This window comes from Arachis ipaensis, chromosome B9 (genome assembly GCF_059453495.1).
Source record: "Arachis ipaensis isolate K30076 ecotype BB chromosome B9, ASM5945349v1, whole genome shotgun sequence".
NCBI lineage: Eukaryota > Viridiplantae > Streptophyta > Magnoliopsida > Fabales > Fabaceae > Arachis > Arachis ipaensis.
Window position 1 is genome coordinate 3,611,759 of NC_142444.1, and position 23,056 is coordinate 3,634,814.

At 34.0% G+C, this 23,056-nt stretch overlaps 1 protein-coding gene across 1 annotated transcript; it reads left to right on the forward strand.

The window, feature by feature from the left end:
• The first annotated feature begins 15,315 nt into the window (after nucleotides 1–15,315).
• On the forward strand, nucleotides 15,316–16,851 carry LOC107614862 (UPF0481 protein At3g47200-like). The gene has a single exon (XM_016316989.3). The coding sequence runs from the start codon at nucleotides 15,428–15,430 to the stop codon at nucleotides 16,793–16,795; it is 1,368 nt and encodes a 455-aa protein (XP_016172475.1). The 5' UTR covers nucleotides 15,316–15,427; the 3' UTR covers nucleotides 16,796–16,851.
• The last annotated feature ends 6,205 nt before the right edge of the window (nucleotides 16,852–23,056 follow it).

A 23,056-nucleotide genomic window follows, 5' to 3' on the forward strand; every position in this document is an offset into this window, starting at 1 on the left:
ATTGGGCTGGGAAGAGGCAGTCTTCCTTCCTCCCTTGGCAGGTAGATGGTTTGTCTTGGTGCTTTCCTTCTGCTCTTTCCTTTGTTCTTTGACTGCTGGGCCACACAAATATATACAATTTAATAATGGGATAGCAACAATAGTTGAGATACCAATTAATAGAAGGAAGACAAATTAAAAATCATACCAACTCCTCAATAGGTTTAGGGCATCTGCTTCTGTTGTGCCCAACAGATCCACACAGAGAGCACCTTTGTTTCTCTCCCTTCCTTGATAGGTGAGTGCGGCTGCTCTGCTCTTCATCTCCAGCAGCTACTCTCCTCTTTTTCACTGGCCTGTGACTAGGCCTTCGATAGGGGGGAGGCATAACATCAGGGTGTGCAGTCCTCTCCCAAAGATCTACTCCATTCAAGGGATGTATGATTGACTCATAGCACCTCATGTAAGCTTCTTTCTTATAACACCCAGCCACAAAAGGTTCTAAGTCTAGTCTCCAATCCCCAGCTGACCTAGATCTTTTCTCCAACCTGAATCTAATCCTAGGTAAGATTGTCCCTAAATAATTTTGTGCAAGTTCTCTATTTTCTGCCTACCTAGTCATTAGTTTTACCCTGATTTCCTCTAACATGGTGACTATAGGCTTCTCTCTAGCATCAACAATGACAGAATTAAAGCTCTCGGACATGTTATTAACCAATGTATCTACCTTAGAGTTATAAGTGAACCTAGATCTAGACCAATACCTAGGAGGGATAGCAATTAGGTACCTATAGGCCTCCTGATTCACAGCTTTCACCTCGGCCATGTGCCTCTCCCAATCCCTCCAGTGAGTTGCCTTAGCACACTTCCACATCAGTTTCTTCAATTGTAATCCTGGAAACCTTTTTCTGAAGTTGCTGTACAAGTGTCTCACACAGAACCGATTATCCACACCAGGTATAACCTCCTCATATGCTGGCAACAGACCCTGCACGCATGAAATCAAGAAAATTGTAATTAGGGAGAATTGAATGGATGTCATTCATGCTATAAATTTAGTGTACTTTGCTTACTTTTTGTTGGCCAGACATGAAGGTAGATCTTCCCATCTTATCCAGCCCAACATCAGATGCAAGATGACTTAGAAACCAACTCCATGAGTCCTTCGTCTCGGCCTCCACAACCGCATACGCAATCGGCAGCATTTGGTCATTGGGATCCCACCCAATTGCAGTTAGCAGTTGTCCTCCCTGGGGTGTCTTCAAAAAGTAGCCATCTAGGCCAATGAAATCCCTGCAATGCTGGAAGCTCTGCTTGCATGCTTCCAAGCACACATAGATCCTATGAAAGATGCAGTAAGTGGTCCTTGATGATGCTGGTGCTTCACTGTCAAGATCTGGGGACCTCTGCACTTGTATGCGAACTGAGGATCCTGGATTTGCCCTCATCAGCTCCTGTCCATAATCATAAATTCTTTTATACTGCTCACGGAAGGTTCCCTGAATTTGATCAAGTGCAATCTGCTTGGTTTTAGTGGCCAGTGAGTTAGTGACAGTCAAGTTCCATTTCTTCTGTGCCTTCGAAACCAACTCCTTTATTTTCACCTTCGGATTTGATTCAACCTTCTTCTTAAACGCCTTGCCGAGCCATTTCGGATGTAAGATCCCCACCCTGTGTGCTTGTGTGCATGTGTGTGTCAAGTTCATGCTGCGTAGCTGCCAAGTTTTCTCACCTCTAACCTTTGCAGCATACACCCAGAAAGGACAATCCCCCGAACAAACAGCCCTAACCCTCTGCAAGTCACACTTCCTAAACCTGATTGACCTTGCCGTATGCACAGCATAAGAAGTTACAGTGTCCTTGAACTCCTCCCGAGATGCATACACTGTGCCAACTTCCCATTTGTATTGACTCATATCTTTCTGAAGCTTGTGAACTGGAAATGTGAAGCCCTCATGCTCTGAATCAGACCCAACCTGGTGATCGAAATCTAAGTCATCACTGTCTCCTCCCTCAACATTCTCAAACTACTCATTTGCACAAGCATTCTTATTCACAGCCCTAGGTTTTTTACTCATCACATTCTCATCTTGAAACCCACTTACCTCAGGATCAAGCTCATCATCACTATCAGTAAAGTGCACATCATCTTCACTATCGTCCTCTTCCCCAGATGGATTGTACTCCGAATCGAGACTGTCACTGTCACTAGATTTATCATACCCAACTTCATTGTCGTCCTCTGCCCCAGAGTCAGCAGCAAATGGTTCAGATTGCTTTCCCCGCTCATCTACTCCACCATACGGAACCAGCTCCTGCCCCTCACTAATGTCACACATCCCATCTTTATCCCCAACATCAATGTACCCAACATCAGGAAACATCTCTTTGTCCTGAACCTTATGGACAACATATAACTCTACATGGTCTCTCAACTCTGCTATTCGACACATCTCAATGGAATCCGCATCAGTTTTAAACAATTTCAGATTTTTCTCCATGTCTTCAGCAACTGGATCCTTGAACCATAATGATAGGATATTCTCCTCGACGTAACCAAGTTGCTTTAGCTCAGCATACGCTTCAAATAAAGACCACCGATCACCATCAATCTCTTCTATCACCGTTGTTTCTCCTCCCACATACTCTAATGGACCGTTCTTATACGTAAACCATCCTCCATGGTAAACCTTCACTTTAAAATAACCCATCATCTTCTACCACACCCTGAAACAGAGTACAACAACACCTAGACATTAATATAGAATATGAAACAGACGGACCTTCCTAATCCTTACTCTCCACACACATGGCCTCATTTCAACGATAAACACACCCCCAAACCCTAAGTAATCTAACCCGAGAATACCCACTGCAGCGAGAGCTACCAAACTGAAAAGAAGGAACAAAATCATACCTGCTCAAACCCTATCAGTAATGCTTCAGCGACTCTTCACGTCCCTTTCTTCCAGTTCCTCGATCTCGCCTCTTCTCTTCAGTTTCAGTCCATCAACATCTACGGTCCTCTCCGATTCTGGGTTAGGGCACAATGTATTGGATTTCCTTTACGAAGCGTTGTGAATAAAGGCTGGTGTAATAAACGTTAAGGGTTTCTCATCCAAGGAAAGAAACCAAGCGTTTTCCGCGAAATGAAAAGGGTAGAATTGTCATTAAAAAAATTTTTTAATTACAAAGGACGCAGTTAAATACAAATGCAACATTAAGGATGATTTTAAACCCAAATTTACAAGAGGGACGAATTCGATTCTGTCACTAAACTTAAGGGACCAAAATCGTATTTACCCCTAATTTTTACCTGATCTAAAATTGGTTATGTATAGTTTGACTTTATCTATTTTTGCATTTCTCACATAAGTATTAATATAGCATGCAACTAAAAATTCAATTCTAATTCAGCATAAAAAGCTCAATTCTTATCGGTTTTTAGTTAATCTGTATCAAACAAAAGCTCATGAGGATTACTCAAGTTGCAAGTTGCAACTCAAATATTGAATAATCCAAATGTTCAAACAGCTATAGAGAGGACCTCCAAATGAAAAAGATATCAACATACTGCGAAAATTACTGATGTGAGACAAATTAAAGTAACAATACAAGAACAATAATTTCTTTGTTTTGTCTGAGCACGAAGACAATAATTATAGGAGACGTGAAAATATCTGTTAAGAATATAAATGGTAGAAATTAAAAGATGGTCCACTGACTTTTCTTGGAGTTTTTTTCAACACCGACACCATTTTGCATTTCAAGACAGTTCCTATTCACAATTCATTTGTTTCCTACAGCCATTTCCACTCGTCAAAGAAAAACCAATCTCTAGTAATATATCTAAAACCAACTAATCGCTCATTTTCAAAAAAATGCTTGTATCGCAGTTCAGACATTCATTATAAAGTAATCAATATTGTAACGTGAGTCTTATTTCTTATAGAATCTCTAATACTTTATTGTCTCCAAATACTTGTAGTTTAAAAAAGAAAAAAGAAAAAAAAAAAAAGAGTAATGTAACTGCATATATTTGTTGTGTTGATGGAGTGAAGGATATGAGAAAAAGATGCTTATTATTTTATGGAGCTTCTCAAAAATGTGATTCTTAGTTTGAGCGAAATTATTCTACAATAATCCAGCTTCTTTAATCTATTATTTTCAATTTTTACAGATTGATAATCTTTTTGTTGCTAATCAACATAAATTTCACAAATGGATATAAAAATATCATAATATATAAGAAGAAGAAAAGTATGTAGTTAATTAGTAGGACAGAGACTCGTTTACTTTAATTAGTGATATCTCAGTTGAGTTATAACTTATAAATATGTGTTAATTAAAGAAGAAAAAAAAGGTATCAAGAGAATTGTGGCTAAAATAATCCGAAATAATTTCAAACAAAACTGCCTCTAATAAAAGATGTATTAAGAAAAAACAAATTAATATATAGTACTATAATTAAATAAACAAGGATATTTTGATTAAAAAAAAAATCTTATATTAAGTGTAATCATCGATTCAAACTATGTATTTAGCGGGTTAATTAACAAAATGACTGATTATAAATAACTTAACTATAAGATTGCAATAAATTATTGTGATTTATATGAACATTTACAAGTACTCCCTTTATTCAATTACAGTTTACAGACAACATTATAAGTTGTTTTATTATAAGTTTATTGATATTAATTTTAATAATTTTTTCCAATTATATATCTATTCAATAATTATAGTATATTTAAACATTTAATAAACGTTTTTGAACTTATAGTTTTAAATCAAATTAGTGTAAAGTTTTTACCTTATTAAAATGATATATGTGTCCAAACTCCAAACACTACCTGATCTCCCTCTTCTCTCTCCTCTTACAAGGCAAGTTATGACCCTATTCTTCTATCTTCCTATAAACCTTTTTCATTTTTTTTTTTATTGATTATTTAACTCAGAAACCATTATTTTGCATTCATTGCTTTCTTTTCATTAAATTATTGGTTTGCTTCCTTAATTGTTTAATTTGTAAAGGAATGACTTACATGTATGTATACTTTTTGGTGATATATATATTTCTTCTCTTATTAGCCACTCTAATGCTATAATTTCAGTTTTATTTTTAGTATTTATAAAATTATATATTATAAATAATGACTTAAAATTAAATATGAGAGTTATTATTTTAATATTTAGTTTTAATTTAATTTAAATTTTATATTATTTTTAATTATTCTATCAAAATAATTATATAAGAAGTAATATGATTTTTTTAAAATGAGACCAATTTTATTATATAAGAAGTAATACTCTAGAAGTGATTTTATAACATGACATTATGATATTGGAATTTTAACTTTAGTTTTTAAAATAAATAATTTCATAATATGATATCAAAATTTTTATAATTTAAAAGTATATTATTGTTATTCTAGAAGAAAATAATGTTAGCATAAATCCATAAAAAAGAGTTATGTGAAGGAGTAGTATGATAATAAATATATAATTATTTATATATTTTTCTGTCAACTTAAAATTTTTAAAATAAGTAATTTTATGGTATCTAGCTTGTATTTGCTTTTTTTTTTTATAAAATAATACATATAAATAATGAATTATAATTCCTTTTTTGCTATCTTATAATTTTGAGATTGTCATTATAAATATATTTTAAAATATGTGTTTAATTCTTTAAAAACGGTTCAAGTAAGAAATTAAAAAAAAATATTGAACATGTATAAAGATGCATAAGATGATGATATTAGATTTATTTAAAATATACTTTATATGAAACATAGAATTTAGAAATAGAAAGTGATCACGGGATGAAATATTATACGTGTATATAAAAAATTAGCTATTAAATTAGTTATTATATATATCTTATTTATTTATGTGTAACATAATTTCACATAATATACTAACAAAATAGAAGATGACATTAGACATAAAGGTTTGGTAATAAAGTACGTTTCGAACATCAAAATTCAGCCTTTAATAAATTATCGAAAAATATTTTAGAAATACTAGTATTTTAATAGTTTTATCTGTTAATTTTAATTAATATATTTTTTTATAATTAAAAACAACGAGTAAAGTCACTAAAATATCATTATTTCTGAAATGTATGAAACTTTTCCTAAAAAAATATACACACGCACCTTTCTTACCTGTTTGATTACATGAGTTGAAAAGATTGACGAATGATTATAAAAATATTTTACTAAAATACTAACTGTTCAGTTAGTCGGGTACCGAACGGATTGGGGACGTCTCTCAGATTTGGTGGTGGTAGGCGATTGTAACTGGTTTCCCGAGCTCCTCGCCAAATGGAGGGTGTCACCTGCAAAGATACTCCGACGCTCAAGTCAGTCAAGTATGCAAGCGAAAAAATGATCAAGTGGGGTGTGACGTACCTTGGGGGAGAGGGGTAGGTTCTTCCCCATATATACCCTATCAGGAGTGGGTCCCGCAAAGACAGACCCACCTTCCTCGAAATTTCCCAATACAGCTATAACGGTAAGCTGTGCAAGACGTGTGTCCGGGTCAGTTATTGAGCATCTCACCCGCCCGTTCGGGTCAGGTGACCTACGGATCGGGTCGGCCAGCATATCCTTTGGGCTGGGCTGTAACACTAACTTAGAAGTGAGTGTTAATAAATTTTGATTTTTTGTTTGTGGTACGAGCAGTGAGCAGCAGTAAATTGAATCAAAAGAAATAATCATTCAATTAAAAATAATGAATATAATTATCTACATATCTATTGAATTGAACATTTATTGTTCATATTGTTTAATACTCTCATTGTCTACTTATACTTTTTCAATTAAATAGTCTCAGGTGTTGTTGTATCGGCTAAAATTTTTAGATATGGATAATTTTAATGTGAAATACGACAATATTTGTTCATTTTGGTATTTTACAATGCTATGATGGTAGTACAAAACGTCACTAACATTTTGTAAAACAAATATTTTTTTAAATATAAAAAAACAAAACGTCACCAACGTTTTGTAAAAAAATATTTTTTAATTATAAAATGAGAAAACGTCATTGACGTTTTGTAAAAAAAATATTATTTTAATTATATAAAGTGAAAACGTCACTGACGTTTTGTAAACACCCACAATAACGTTTAACACCTAATTTAGATCACTTTTAAAGACTTCACCACTCATAATCCAATATACAAAAATAAAAGTTCTTGTTGTATCATGTGCGATGGCAGATGATGCAAAGGTGGCAAGGGAAGCAACGCTTGCCCAACTACTGAATCAAACATTTGATCATAATAATCAAATTTCTTCAACTCCCAAGATACAAAGAGTTCCTCTTTTTTGGCGTCAAAAAACCAGCTTCTACGAGTATTGCATACCCAAAATGATATCATTTGGTCCCATTCATCGTGGCAACGAAAATCTGAAGCAACAAGGTCAACACTTGAAATCTTAATGGACATCCCTCTACATTGAAGAGTACAGTAAAGAAGTAGCTCCTTGTAATGGTAACAAGCAAGAAGCAGCAAACTATTTGTATGGAGTTGTAGGATGTAACATTGGGGAACTGAAGGAGCTGTTTGCTGAGGATGTAATTGAAAGAACTCACCAAAAAATCTTAGAGAGGGTCCCACGATCTGTCATGTTAGCCGCTACGTCAGATACCACGTCAGCAGAGATAGGCCACGTGACAACACGTGATAGGAGAAGGAAGACGCATCAATGCTGACACGGAGAGGGAGGTGGCACCGGGTCAAAGAGGTGAGCCTGGTTGGGTGTGACGCGGGTTGGAGCGGGTCCGTGCACTTCTCTGGCTTCAACACATGGTGCTCTAGGTGTCGTTGATCAACGTCTAGAGAGAGGAGAACCTGAAACTTACACCGATCTTCAGGCAGCATGTGAAGGTGTATCTGGTGGCTGTTGGCGGCGAGTCTGGAGACGTTAGAATCGTGACGACGAGACGAACATACTGGTGGCGGCAGTGACAAAACAAAGCGCCGGAAAAGGATAAAAAACGAGGTTTAAAAACACTATCGGATGAGGAAAATAAAGAGGTTATAAACGAATTTTTATGAAAAAAAAATAGAAAAATTTATATTCTTAATATCATGTTAGAAACAAGAGAATAATATGAAGAGTATATTATTCAAGTTATTCTCAAAAGTACAATGTACAAGAGTATATATAAGTGTTAGAAGAATCAAGACAATAAAAATACAAAATTTGAGAACAAATATACAGGTATATTATATAAATATAAGTAATACTAAATGATCCTAATTATGAAAAAACGTATGATAGTTAAGGAACCGATTCAAGGACACATAATGTTATTGACTAACCCACACGAAAAATATATCAGTTGATGAGTCAATTCCCAATTGATTGGCTTCCCTATTCACATTCACGTAGTGTTTTGAGAAAAAGCACTGATGCGTTATTGAATTGAATCCATTTCATTCTGTCCACTCATTTATTTGGAAAAGCACTGTTCTATCCTTATTTTATTATTATCAGGATGAAAAAGAAAAAAAAAAAGAAAGAACGTAGAATTTTTTAATTTTGATATGAATTCGTTGATGGAGTATAGCAGCGATATGGGGTTTATTGGTGTTTCACGGATTTGTGACGGCTGGGTAGAAGAAATCGGTGGCACCGAGTGGTAGGAAGGAAATCGGAGGCACCGATTTCAGGACGCGGATGGTGCACAAATCGGTGGGTTCGATTTGTGTTCTCTGTCCACGCGTCACGCATGCAATTGCTTCCCTTGGTTGGCCCGTGACTCCCTTGGTACAAAAGACCAATATTTTCCCCGATTCAGCAGTATCCCTTTCACTCTCTTTCACTTTCTTTCACTCTCGTCTCCCTCTCTTCAACACACACTCAACCCCACCACTTTCTTCCTGCATCACCATTGTTGGACCACAACAAATCTTGAACAGAATTCAAAGAAAATGTCAAGAAGACCAAAAATTAAAGAAGTAAATCAACCAGAGTTTTATATTATTAATTATCTTGGAGATCCAAATTATGTAAGTTTTTTATTTTTTAATAATCTGATTTAATAATAATAATAGTGATAATATTAAATTTGATTAGCAATATATATTGTAATGGCATTAAGTAGAGACTAATCATGTATGTGTGTATGATTTTATTATTAGGTAGTTAGAAATAGAAATTAAAATGGGAATTAATCATGTATGTATGTATGTATGTATGATATGATATGGTATGGTAAGCTCTACAGAATAATTGAATTTTTTTATAATTAATGAACGAATGAAAGAAGAAGGAGAATGAGATCAGATCTGTACATACTCCCTTAGAGTAGATTGTAGTTATTATTAGCAGTAGTAATTGAGTTTAATAATTTATTATGATTAATAATAAAAATGTAATAAATTAATTTATTCATGATCATTAATAATTGAATTTTAATTCATTAAAATTTAGACAATAAATTAGTAGTAACTAAACTTAGATTAGGAAATTATTATGCTGTGTTATGAATAATAATAATAATAATAATAATAATAATAATAATAATAATAATAATAATAATAATAATAATAATAATAATAATAATAAAATTAGTATGCTGTTTTATGAATAATAATAACCAATGTTCTGAAAATCGGTTCGAACCGGCCAGTCGAACCGTGAACCGGTCACAAAGATGGTTTGAACAATAAGAAAAACCGTGAAATTTGGAAATCGAAGTTGAACTGGTGAACCGGCCGGTAACCGGTCGGTCGAACCGAACTGTAAACCGGCTGATTTTTGAGCTTCGCAGCAAAACGCTGCCGTTTGGAGCTCTAAAACCCTAAATCAATGAATCAATCCCTAATTTGGCAATTCCCTTCACAATTCACACTTTCATTTTCACAGTTCACCTTCACCATTCTCATCTAGCTTCAGAGAGAAGTAGAGAACGCCATCACGATCTCACCAGCTCACACGGCCACACGGGTTCGCCGTCGCGCAGTCATCTCCGTCGCGCAATAACCTCGTTCGACCTGTCACCTCCGTCGCGCAGTCAGCTCCTTCGAGGCTTCGACCAGTCACCTCCGGCGAGCAATCACTCCCTTCGACCAGTCACCACTCGGCGTCGCTGTCTGTCTCCCACTCTCCTTACTGGCCTACTGCATGTTCGGTTGAAGCGTTGAAGGTGCCTTCGAGCTCTGAGAGAAAGCCTTCGACTTCGAGCTCTGTCGCGCAACCTTCGAAGCCTCCATTGAGCAGCAGCCATCTCAACCTTCGAAGCCACCGTCTGCTCCACCACTCTTGTATGCTCTGTCTCCCTCGGTGTCTCTGGTCACTCGGTGTCTCTGTCTCTTGCCTCTCGGTGTCTCTGTCCCTCTCCGCAACCACAGTCTCTTGCATGTTCTCTAGGTAATTTTTTTATTAACTATGAATTTATGATTGAACTCTGATATAGTGAAGCTATGTGAACTCTGATATAGTGAAGCTCTGTCAACTCTGAATTTATGATTTACTGAAATAGTGAAACTCTGAACTCTGATTCAAGTCATTCAACTGTGAACTGATATGTTGATATAGTGATTGAATAATTATTTTTTTTGTGAACTGTGAAGTGTGAACTGATATAGTGATATAGTGATTGAATAATTGATTGAATAATTGTTTGCCTGTTTCAACTGAACTAAGTTACTGGTTCAGAAATGTGAACTTTGTATTGTTATTGGATTGGATTGTATTGTTATTGGAATGGATTGTTATTGCATGTTTGCCTGTTTCAATTGAATAATTGGATTGGATTGTATTGTTATTGGATTGCTGGTAATGTTTAGGTATGTATTATTGTTGTATTGTTATTGGATTGCTGGTAATGTTTAGGTATGGATGAATAATTATTGTTAGTTAAGCTGTAAACTTTGTTGTTGTTACTTCACTTGTTACCATCGCCGGCGCCAGCTTTGTTTCACCGGTCAGTGCTGTTCCCCCTCTTCCTCAGGATCTGCTCTGCTATGTTCTATGCTTCTAATTTCCTGCTCTGTTTCACCTGCCAGCTTTGGGTATTCTTTACTTTCCTGGAAGCTTAGCTTTTAATTCGTTGAGATCAATTTATTGTTTTCAACCTTGGTGATTTTTAGATATTCTTTTTGGTTGCTTTCTTTTTAAATGTTTCAATTGGTGTTGTTGTGTTGTTGCTGTGATTTAAATGTTCTTTTTAATTCTTTATTTTTCTCGAATGCCCAGTCAATGCTTGATTGATTGGCTTTGCTCACTGATTATATTTGATGATAAATTTTAGATTTATAACTCTATTACTGCTTTATTGTCTGTTTGTATAGTTAAATTTTATTAAAGTTTCTTGAATTTGCACTATGTTACTGATTCAAAGTTTTTTGAGTTTTGTTCATTGTTTGGTTGCACCGTCCCTGCTCTCGATCTCTGCCGACTTGCTGCCCCTCCTCTGTGTTGGTTTTTTTTTTTGTTTCAGCTGTTGTGTTTTTGTTTCAGGTCCTGTTGTGTTTGTTGTGCAATACCTATCAATTTGTTTTACTTTTTGACTCAGCTACAGACAATATTTTCTATCTTTAACTTGTGCATTGTATATCTATATTAGACTATAATTATGTTTTAATGTGTTTATTTATATTTTATTTTTTATTTTATTATAAAACGGTTTTTTCGGTTTAACCACGGTCAAACCGGTTGAACCTATGAACCAGTGAACCAGTAGCTAGAGCGGTTCGATGACCGGTTTGGTTTTCAAAACCTTGATAATAACAATAATAAAATTAGTATGCTGTTTTACGAATAAATAGTTTTAGTCGTGAAATTATTCTGGTTAGTTAGTTAAGGTTAAATAATTTTTGTTATAAGGTAATGAATATGATTAAAGGATTTTTGTATAACAGATTTACTGTGTATGTTTGAAATGCAATTATGCTGGAATTAGTTATAATAGACATGTAACGATAATTGTGTTTTTGATAATATAGTTATATTATACTGGTACTTATAGCGGAAACGTGATATTGTAGGGCTCACGGATGTTGATGTGTGATCATTTAAAGCCGCCGGATCCATACAACCAAATTGTTGAGTCACACTTACGCGAGACTGAATTTTATTATGTTTCCCAAATTGGAGTTATCCCATGTCAGTCAGCAATGATTAATGCTCTGATTGAGAGATGGCGGCCTGAGACTCACACGTTTCATTTTCCGGTTGATGAGTGTGCCGTGACCTTGGAGGATGTGGCGATAATTCTCGGTCTGCCGACAAATGGTCTTCCGGTTACAGGACCGATCATGAGTAGTTTTGAGGCATTGGAAGCCGAGTGCTTGCACCAATTTGGAGTTGCACCGAGGAAGACGGAGTGTAGAGGGAGCTTTATAAAATTAACATGGTTTAGGGGTTTGAGAGATCGTATAGTGTTGAATGATGTTGTGCACATTCGGATGTATGTAAAGTGTCACATAATGTTGTTATTTGAGACAATTCTGTTTGGAGATAAATCGAGTGCAGCTGTGCATTGGAAATTTTTACCTTTGCTCCGTAACTTTGGTCAGATCATACAGTTTAGTTGAGGTTCGGCATACCTGGCACACTTGTATAGATCATTGTGTAGGACAACTCGTGTCGACTGCAAAGAGATGGACGGTCCATTGACACTGTTGCTCACTTGGGCTTGGATCCGGCTACCATTTCTAGCGCTAATTCCCGGTAATCCCCGAGTGTTTCCAATTGCAAACAAGTAAATTTGATTAAAGTATGCATTGAAAGAAATGATAGAAATTGTTTTTTGTTTTCCACAAGATAAGTTAACTAATGGATTGTCCGACGGCAGGTGGCGTAATTGAGACCGTGAAAATTATGCCTACCGATATAATTCGCTTGCGCACTACAGGAGGTTGTTGGATGATCTACAAGAAGGACAGGTATGTTGGTAAATTAAAGTACCGTATGTAACTTGTTTAGTGAATTAATTGTTGTATAATCATCTGACTGGTTCGATGTGTCCAGTTTGTTTGGCAGGCTTATGGCATTGGAAACATCGACCCAGACGTGATTCCTTTAAACATCCATCATAATTCGGTTATCTAGAGTGCCACAGTGCCACTTATATCTTTTGAATGCATCGAGTGGCATGCATCTGATAGAGTCAGGAGGCAATTTAGATTGAGCCAAGGTGTTCCTAATCAAGAGCGGGATCTAGGTGCATCACACGGCGAAGTTCTAACTGGGCCTAAGAATCAAGATTGGGCCAATACCCACTCTTCTTGGGTGATGCAGTGGACCAATCGGTATAGTCACACTCTCTCTGATGACTTGGTGCATTTACATTATCCATTGGAAATTTAAATGCATTGGTACCAAGAAGCATTTGGTGACCACTTGCAATTGTCGAACCTTGCATTGGAAGAGAATCCAGAAGGTCCTCCACCACCACCGGCACCGGAACCGGAACCGGCACCGGTACCTCCACCACCACCGCCACCGGAACCGCCACAACAGGGGGGTGGGTATTTTGTACCATATGTTCTTGAGACGCATCCGTCTGATTATTTTTCAGCGTCAGTCCTGGTACATCAACAGTATTGGGGTGGTCGGCAGTTTGAGTATGGAGAGCAAACTTCATTCAGTCAGCTGCTTGGTTTCATGGCATCGGGGTCACAACACTCACATTTAGGTAATTATGTTGACATTCCCACCGACCATGAAGCACATTCGGGAGGGATTACTCCAGGTAGGAGGTTCCGACTCATACCCGATAGTCTACACCTCTTCGGATGGTATAATCTTTCATTGCCTTGATTACTGCCTCCCTTGAACTGAATTCCATCCCACTGTGAACTCACCATCCGCCACAATAGGAAGCACTGCATACATCAAAAATAATAAATCCTTTATTGTGTACTCAGTAATAAATCATTTATTACAACTCAATTAATAAATATACCTTACCTTGTAAGATCATAATAGTCTTTTTTTGTCGCTATTCTATCTACGTAAAGAACAACTAAATATAACTTATAACAAAGAACTATTAATTAATAAAAAAACCAAATGCTATGGTCACAAATGACTATCCACATATCACATATATTACTTATCTGACATATTGATCTGCTACTTAAGAGTTTCATACAGCTATCTAGCTTTACGCACCTGAATTCATATATTGTGGAAACTCCGGTGCGTGCATAGCCTCCAAATCCAACGACCGCATGAAAGAAGGCTCCTGAAACGGATGTGGGTTTGCTAGTGCATCTGCAACTTCCGCCACATCTGTGTTCATGGCGCCGCCAGCTTCATCTTCGTCTTCACCTGGACCAACGATCTCATAGTTACTTTCAAATTCATCCTCGCTTTCACTATTATAATCTTCCAATTCAATGTTACGGTCCGCTTCAGATTGCTCAAACTCAACATACAACTCGATGCACGACATTCGGTGGCGATTTTCTATATACATTGAAAACATTTCATGCATACTCGCTTCATCCGTCACGTACTTGGTCTGAAATTGAACGAACCCACCAAACACAGATAAAGGATACCTGTACAAAATACACAATACTCTCCTAGATCTTTGAGAATCTATCTTCTCACAAATCACACCTTTCAATTCCTCAAATAACAATGTGAACAGAATAACAACATCTACTGAATTTTCACACACAAATTGAACTTCTTCATATGTTTGCAACAAAATCTGCCCGTAACAATAAATCTTCAACACAACTCTATCATCGATATCAGTATACGTACTTGCCTATTCTCACACTCACTGAAATTTATTCTACAAGAATGACGGAGAAGAATGAGAGGAGAGGAAGAACATCAGCTGAGACCGGCGATGAAGAAATGAGGCTTCTGTGATTTTTTTTCATTTTATGTATGCAGTTACAGGCAAATCAGACCCACTGACCGCGTACCACACAAATCGCTCGGTCCAATTGGTGCACTCCCGGATTAAAAAAAAAAATTTGCCACCTGAAATCGGTGGATCCGATTACTACACTCTCCATTTATAAAATAGGACTCCTACAAATCGGTGGGTCCGATTTGATGCAAACTGAATTTCTCTCACACAAATCAGTCCCACAGATTTGTGTTTTTTCCTCTCTCCTTGAAATTGGACCTACCAATTTCTTCTCCCCAAATTTCTAAAAGCAACACCGTCATAACAGTGTAATTTCCCCCTAATGATCAACTCCCCCCTAATGATCATAACGCAGCATAACTCACACTACTAAATCATATAAAAAAAAAAAATCAGCCAAAGAACGTATTGTATCCTTATCTTTTTATTTATTTTTTCTTAATTGATAGAAATAAAAGGGACAAAAGAAATGCTATACTTATCGTGAGTTAGCGATAGTGCATGATTAGGTCTATTGTATAAATGTAAGGGATGTTACCCCGTTATTACACCCAGCAAATTAAATCCCGATCATTATTGGACAATAATAATGGCAGACTCTGCAACAAGGCTTTCCAAACTGGTGAATCAAAGATTTGAAGATAATAATCAAATTTCTTCAACTCCCAAGATACAAAGAGTTCCTGTATTTTTGCATGAAAATCCCAACTTCTATAGGTATTGCACACCCAAGATGATATCATTCGGTCCCATTCATCACCGGAATGAAAATCTGAAGCAGCAAGAACACTTGAAAAGTCAATGGACATGGCTTTACATTGAAGAATACACTAAACAAGTTAGCCTGTATAATGGTAATAAGCAAGAGGCAGCAAACTATTTGTATGGAGTTGTAGGAGATAACATTGGGGAACTGAAGGAGCTGTTTGCTGAGGATGTAGTTGAAGGGTACAGTGATGAGGAACTGATTTGGATGCTGTTTGAGGATGGATGCTCTTTGCTCTATTACATGGAACACGTTGACGATCAGTGCCCAGAAGAACTCAGGTTAAAGCTTGATCAGCTGATGTATACATGGAGAGATATTTTGTTGCTGGAAAACCAACTTCCGGTGAAACTGCTGCAACTGCTGAGTGCAAAGAAAGGTGCTGACTTGGAGTATTTAATGCTCAATTTTCTTGGAATGGGCGATGGTACGCGGAGTGGAACGGAAATGGTCATACTCGGGCCTACAAGAAATCATATACTTGATTTTGTTCGCTCATTCGTGGTTGATACAGAGACCGAAGAGAATATCCCAAGCCAGCAAAATGGTGGTAATCAGATGCCTCCTCCTCCCTCCCAAGTTTGGCAAACTTACAAGAACATACGTGATCTCAAAAATTCAGGGATCCAGGTTAAGAAGGTAAAAAACGAGAATGAAGGAACATGGAAGTGGCATAAAATCTCTTTCACCTCAAGATGGTTTAGTGGAGAATTGACCCTTCCTTGCTACGTCTACAACGATGTCACGATTTATCTTTTTCGAAACTTCATTGCGTATGAGATGTGTCCAGACTTTCGCAATACCTTCGAATGCTGTTCGTTCTTTTCTTTCATGGATTCCTTGATAGACGATGCCGAGGATGTAAAGGAGCTTAGATCAGCTGGTGTTATCCAAAATTTGCTTAGGAGCGACCAAGAACTGGCAGAATTCCTTAATGATATTACCCATGATTTGCCCACTAAAATGTTCAATCAGTTCCTCCCTGTCGATGCCGCCGTCTTCAGCAAGAAATATATTCAAGTCAAGTTTCAGATTGAAAAGCATTACTCAAATACATGGAAGACTTGGTTGGCTGAAGCACGCAGTACTTATTTCAATTCTCCCTGGTCTCTGCTTGCTGTTTTGGCTGCGTTTACAGCATTAGTTCTCACCTTTATTCAAACATGGTATGCCATGCACCCTAACAATTAGTTCTAGTATTATTTGAACCTTTAAATAATAAATGTCTGTGCGTGTGGCCTATCAGCATCATGCTTTTTCTATCTAAATTTCTTAAAAGAAGAATGGTGTTTCCTATTTTGTCTATGTGTTGTAATGCATTTGATGATTATTTTAATTTGACTACTTTTATATGGCCAGTGTTGTTATGTAATGTTCTTTTACTATTTTAAAATGTTTCTTAATTTTGACCCCAAAAAATAAATAAATAAATAAATAAATATAACTTTAATTCTAACAATATTTCTTAAATATTATATATTGAAATTACATAACTACCGTAATGATAATCAATATCTCATATTCTCATTTCTATTTCATGCCTTCTCATAATTCGTGAAAGAATAAATGTGTTCTCATAGTCTTATATATTCTAGTTATAACTAAAGGGAATAGAAGACTTGGATGTCCAATAATTTTTTCAATAACTTTATAGCACTATATATATATGGCACGCATTAAATATAATTCCAACTATCAACTTCCAATAAAATTGTTGGAGCTGCTGAGCAAAACACAAGGGGCTGACTTGGATTTTATCAGAGTCATAGATAGGTCTAAATAGAATCATATACTTGATTTTGAGCGCTCGTTCTACCTTTTACTCAGAGACATACATAATATCCCAAACCAAAATGGTAGTACTTGATTTTGAGCGCTCGAAACATTACTCTTTTTATCATATGGCAGATGAGGCAAATGCAGCAAGGCTTGCTCAACTGGTGAATCAAACATTTGATGAAGATAATGAAACAAACACTCCCAAGATACAAAGAGTTGCTCTTTTTTTGCGTCAAAATCGCAACTTTTATAAGTATTGCATACCCAAGATGATATCATTTGGTCCTATTCATAACTGCAACAAAAAGCTGAGGCAACAAGGGCAACACTTGAAAAGTCAATGGACATCCCTCTACATTGAAGAATACAGTAAAGAAGCTTATAATGGTAACAAGCAAGAAGCAGCATATTATTTGTATGGAGTTGTGAAAAGCAACATTGGGGAACTGAAGAAGCAGTACCATGAGGATGTACTTAAGGGCTTTACTGAAGAGGAACTGATTTGGATGCTGTTTGAGGATGGATGCTCTTTGCTTTATTACATGGACAACGTTGACTCGACACGTCCAGAAGCACTGAAGCTGAAGCTTGACTAGTTGATGTACACTTGGAGAGACATTGAATTGCTGGAAAATCAACTTCCAATGAAACTGCTGCAGCAGCTGCTGAGCAAAACACAAGGCGCTGGACAAAAGTCGGAGACGATTTTGATTTTCATCACAGACCTTAGGGACAATTTCAATACTTATCCCCATAAATAATATTACCATATTTTCAATTTCTCAAATTCACGGACATCCATATGAAATAATAAAATAAAGAAAAACTACACATAATCCTATCTTTTTTCATTTTAAAGAACATACACATAATACATAAGTTTAAACTTATTTACAGGCAACTAGTTAACCAAGATAACATTTCTTAATTGCTAAGAATCAAAAGTGATGACAATAAATTAATTATAGTGAATGCTAATGAATATTGTGAAATCTTTTATGTTGAATTCAACTTGTATAAATTGATAGTATAAGAAGCTTGTAAAATTTTGGTGATGAATCATGAACTTGTAATTCAAATTGAATTTTGTTTTTGACTTTTTTTAATTTTTATTACTTACATACTACTTAATTTAATTTTTTAACACTGCTTCTCTTAAATTAAATTTGTAAAATTTATCATTTTAAACATCTTTTTTAACTTGTAAAATAAGTAAATAAATTTGTCTGACTTTGTAAATATATCTGCAACTTGTTCTTGGACAATACTCGATCACAATTTTTTTTTTATTTACCAACTCTCTAATTTTATGAACCCGTCGAATATCAATATGCTTCATTTTTCATGAAAATATTGATTTTTTGTAAAGTGTAATAGTTGACTTGTTATCGCAAAATATTGTTGTTGGAGTACTTTATTTCTCGTTTAATTCCTCAAAAATTCTTCTTAGTCAAACTACTTGCGTTGCACAACTTGCTACCTATATATTCTGCTTTTGCTGTAGAGAGAGCAACTACTGGTTGTTTCTTTGAAGACCGTGAAATTGTACCAGAACCAAGATGAAATACAAACTCTGAAGTACTTTTTCTTGTTTATATATCTCCAACTCAATCACTATCAGTGTAACCGACAAGATTCACTTCAATAGTATTTTCATAATAAATACCATCATTTAAAGTACCTTTGATATATCGAAAAATTCTTTTTGCCGCTTGCAAATGGTTAATAAAAGGCTCTTCTATAAATCTGCTAAGCAAACGAACTCCAAACACAATATTTATTGATATACTATTTAAGAGCACTTTTTAAAAATAGTAAAATGAGAGTTTTTATTTAAAAGGTAAGATTTTAAAATTAAATATTAAATACATATTATGCTTTTAACCTTTTCATGTCTTTTAAACATCTCTTTTAAAAATGTCAGTTTCATATCTCATGCATTTTTATGTCTATGATTTATCATTCATTGCAAACTTATTTTATTAAACTAAATTTTTGTGATTTATTTTTCTTACCGTACAGAAAGTTTATACGTGTGCATCAAGATATAGAATAAAGAAACAAAATATCAATTAAATTCTTAAATTACTTTATCCGTGAAATGAGTTGATAACTTTAGTAAACATTTTTTTTCACTTGTGTATTTTGGTTTTAAGGTTCCTTCTTCTTTCATATCCCCATGCATGTTTTGATGATGTCTTTTGGAAATTAATTTAGAAAATGAATAATTTTTCGAAGACCAATTTAACAATTTATTTTACAAATTTTGTACCACTCAAAAATATTATAATCTTTAGATAGTTTATAAATATACATAAGATTCGAATGATATACTATATTTGTTTTTCTAACATAGTTTAAAGTTCTTAAAATACACATTTTAATCAATCAGTTGTTCTATATATTTATCTATACAATAATTTTGATCCTAAAATTAGTTACGTATAAATTAACTTTATCTAATTTTTGCACTTCTTACACGAGCTATAGAATAAAATGGAACTAAAACTCAATTCTAATTCAGCATAGAAAGTTCAATTCATATTGATTTTTAGTTAATAAACCGTATTAAACAAAAGCTGATGAGGATTACTCATTTCAAGTTGCAATTCTAATATTCAATAAAAGAAGCGTTCCTATGGCTATAGAAGGGATCTCCAAAAGAAAAAAGGCATCAATAGTGTGGAAATTATTGATTTGAGACAAATTAAAGTATCTCTTTGGATAAAGTATATGAACAAGAATATATGGTAGAAATTAAAAGATGATCCACTAACTTTTGTTGGAGTTTTCTTTCAAAACACTGACTGCACTGCACTTGCAATTCAAATCATTTCTTTTCTACAGCCATCTTCACTGGTCAAAGCAAAACCAATCTCTAATCTTGATCTTTCTTTCTTCGAGTTCCAAGTTTCATGCCACTTGAGGTATTTAGGACTTTGTGCATGTTTGGGCGTCATTATTTTGTTAAAAAAAGATATTTTTTCAATGAAAAAATATCTTTTTTTATTTTTTAACGTGTTTGGCAAATTTCTAGTAGTAAAAGTAAAAGTACTAGTAAAATAAAAAAAAAAAAATCTTTTTTGAGAAGCTGTAATTTACATCTTTTTTTAAAAGATCTTTTTTTCTTAAAAAAAGATGTTTTTTATGTAATAAATGAACAAAAAAGTACTTTTATATTGTTATACCCAAACATAATTGATAAATAAAAAGATCTTTTTACATGAGATATCCAAACATAAAATTACTTTTACTTCTCTATAAGATCTTTTAAAAAAAGATAACTCGAAAAAAGATCTTTTATTAAAAGCTCACCCAAACAAGTTCTTTGTGATCTAAATATAAAGACCATTTCTGATTTTATCCTGATATAGCACATGTTCCTCATGTATATTTGTGTCCTTAGTTTATACACTACTTACTGATTTCTTTTTTTTTTTTTTTTTGTGTGTGTATTTGCATAATCATGGTATTTTGGCCATGCAGAAAAAGAAAATAAATGATCAAATCATAGAAATTGAAATTGGCCCTTCTAGTAGTTCTTTTCGTGAAACTTTCATTTACCATTATTTCTGTTGATAGTGTTAAATTTGTGTCCTTGATTGATCTTATGCTAATTATTTATTTTTCTATGGAAGACTTCAAAAATAATGATTTTTTAATTTCAAATTTTCAATTATTATTACTCACTAATTGTCCATATTATTCTTCATGCTTCATATATAGTTCACTTCATACTATAATTAACTCAGTAACAAGTCAAGTAATCATTTTTAGCATGTACAAATGGAATTACAACTGTAGCTTTGGAAATTCGAGGATTATCATCAATTATGAAATCTAAATCACATCAATGCAATATATAAATGTTCTCTTCAATTCCATAATTTCTTTTTTTTATTCTGTCCAAGTGTCCATTAAAGCCACAACTGAGTTGTTCCTTTTTCTTTATGCAAATTGGCATTATAATTTATTAATAATACAAGAGAATCACTTCTTTTAAATCTGGAATTTCAACATTCTGATTAATTTTTTTTATCCTACAAAAAAAAAAAAGTTCAAGTCATCGGTAGCTCAATAACAGCAGAGATGCGAAGACTATCATTTAAATAAGATAATACTTCATATTCAAATAAAATATACAATAAATTTATTTTACACACATATTTAATATATAAAAAATTAGACATATTACATGCTAATACATCACAAAAAATATTTATTTTTTAATTTTTGGTCGAATGATTAAGGATCAATTGTCCCCTCACTTAACAAATAATAATTGGAAGTGAATTTTAGAAAAACAAAGTACATGAGTAATAGTTTAAATACCTAATATTCCTTTTTCTTTAATTGAATATAATTTAGTGCTTATTTCTTTGAGAAGTAACTTCAATTGTGTATAGGGGTGGAAGTGGCCGGGATACTCAGCAAGGACTGGTGGCTCGGCTTGGCTTGACCTATTTTATTAAACAGGTTAGACTTGGGCTTTTTGTAAAATTTATTAGTTAAAAATGTTAGGCATAAGCTTAAAAAAAAAGTCTATGAAATTTGTTGGATCAGTTCATCCAAATATTTTTTTTTATAAAAATGAGTTATTCTTAATTTAGACTTTCAATCAAACCAAAGTAAAAAAAGTTGAGATTTTATGTGAAATTAAAAAAGTAAATTAAGTACGTAAAACGTAAAATCTTAATAAGACTTAAATTGTAAAATCTTTAGACTTAGTACAAATTTCGTAAAATCGATTAATTTATTTAAAATCGTAAAATCAAAAAATTTTAAGAGTTAATTTGAGATTTTAACTATTATACTTTCAACTATGTATCCATTTATATTAAACACAAAACAAAAGTAAAAAGAATCAATAGTTAATACTAATTAATATTGTAATTTTTTTGTTCAAATAAAATGTTTATAGATTGTAAATATGATTATGACTAAAGATTGATATATAAAAGATTTTCTATTTTATAAATTATGAACTATAAATTTTGGAATTTTTTTTTGTTATTAATTTAGATGTTATAAATTTATTATTTTTTGAGTTCTAATTTGCGAAACATATTTTTTAAATGGGTTCGTGGGTTTGTTGGACTTTAAACAGGCATGAGTTAAACTTAAAAAAAAATGCTTATAAAGAATAATATGTCTAGATTTTGCCCATCTATTTATAATATGGGTCAAGCTCGTCAAAGTCAAAACTCGGTTCGACTCGACTCATTTTTATCCATAATTATATATAGAGATTTAGCAAAACAATTCCAAAAATAATAATCTCACTCTTTCCCACTTTATAATCACGCTCATTTTATAATATAAAACAACTAGGAAACCAAAAGTATATCAGCCAAAAATCAGCTAAAATGTGTTTGGGTTCCATGAAAAATCGGGTTTTAATTTATGTTCCGTGATCTCAGGAGCGGTTTTTAAACATATTATTCAAAAAGTGATTTTAATTAAACGGTTTTGTTTACTTTTTGGCTGGTGATATTTTGGTTCCATATACTTTTCCATAATATAATTCAAATATTGATGTGTTTCATCTCAATAATTTTGAAAAATGTGAGTGTTTGTGTTGGCTTTATTGCATGCCATGCATCCACCCTACTATCTCAGTAAAATAAATTTTTTTTCAAGAACTATGAAAAGCTGTTTTTCTGGCCTACTGGA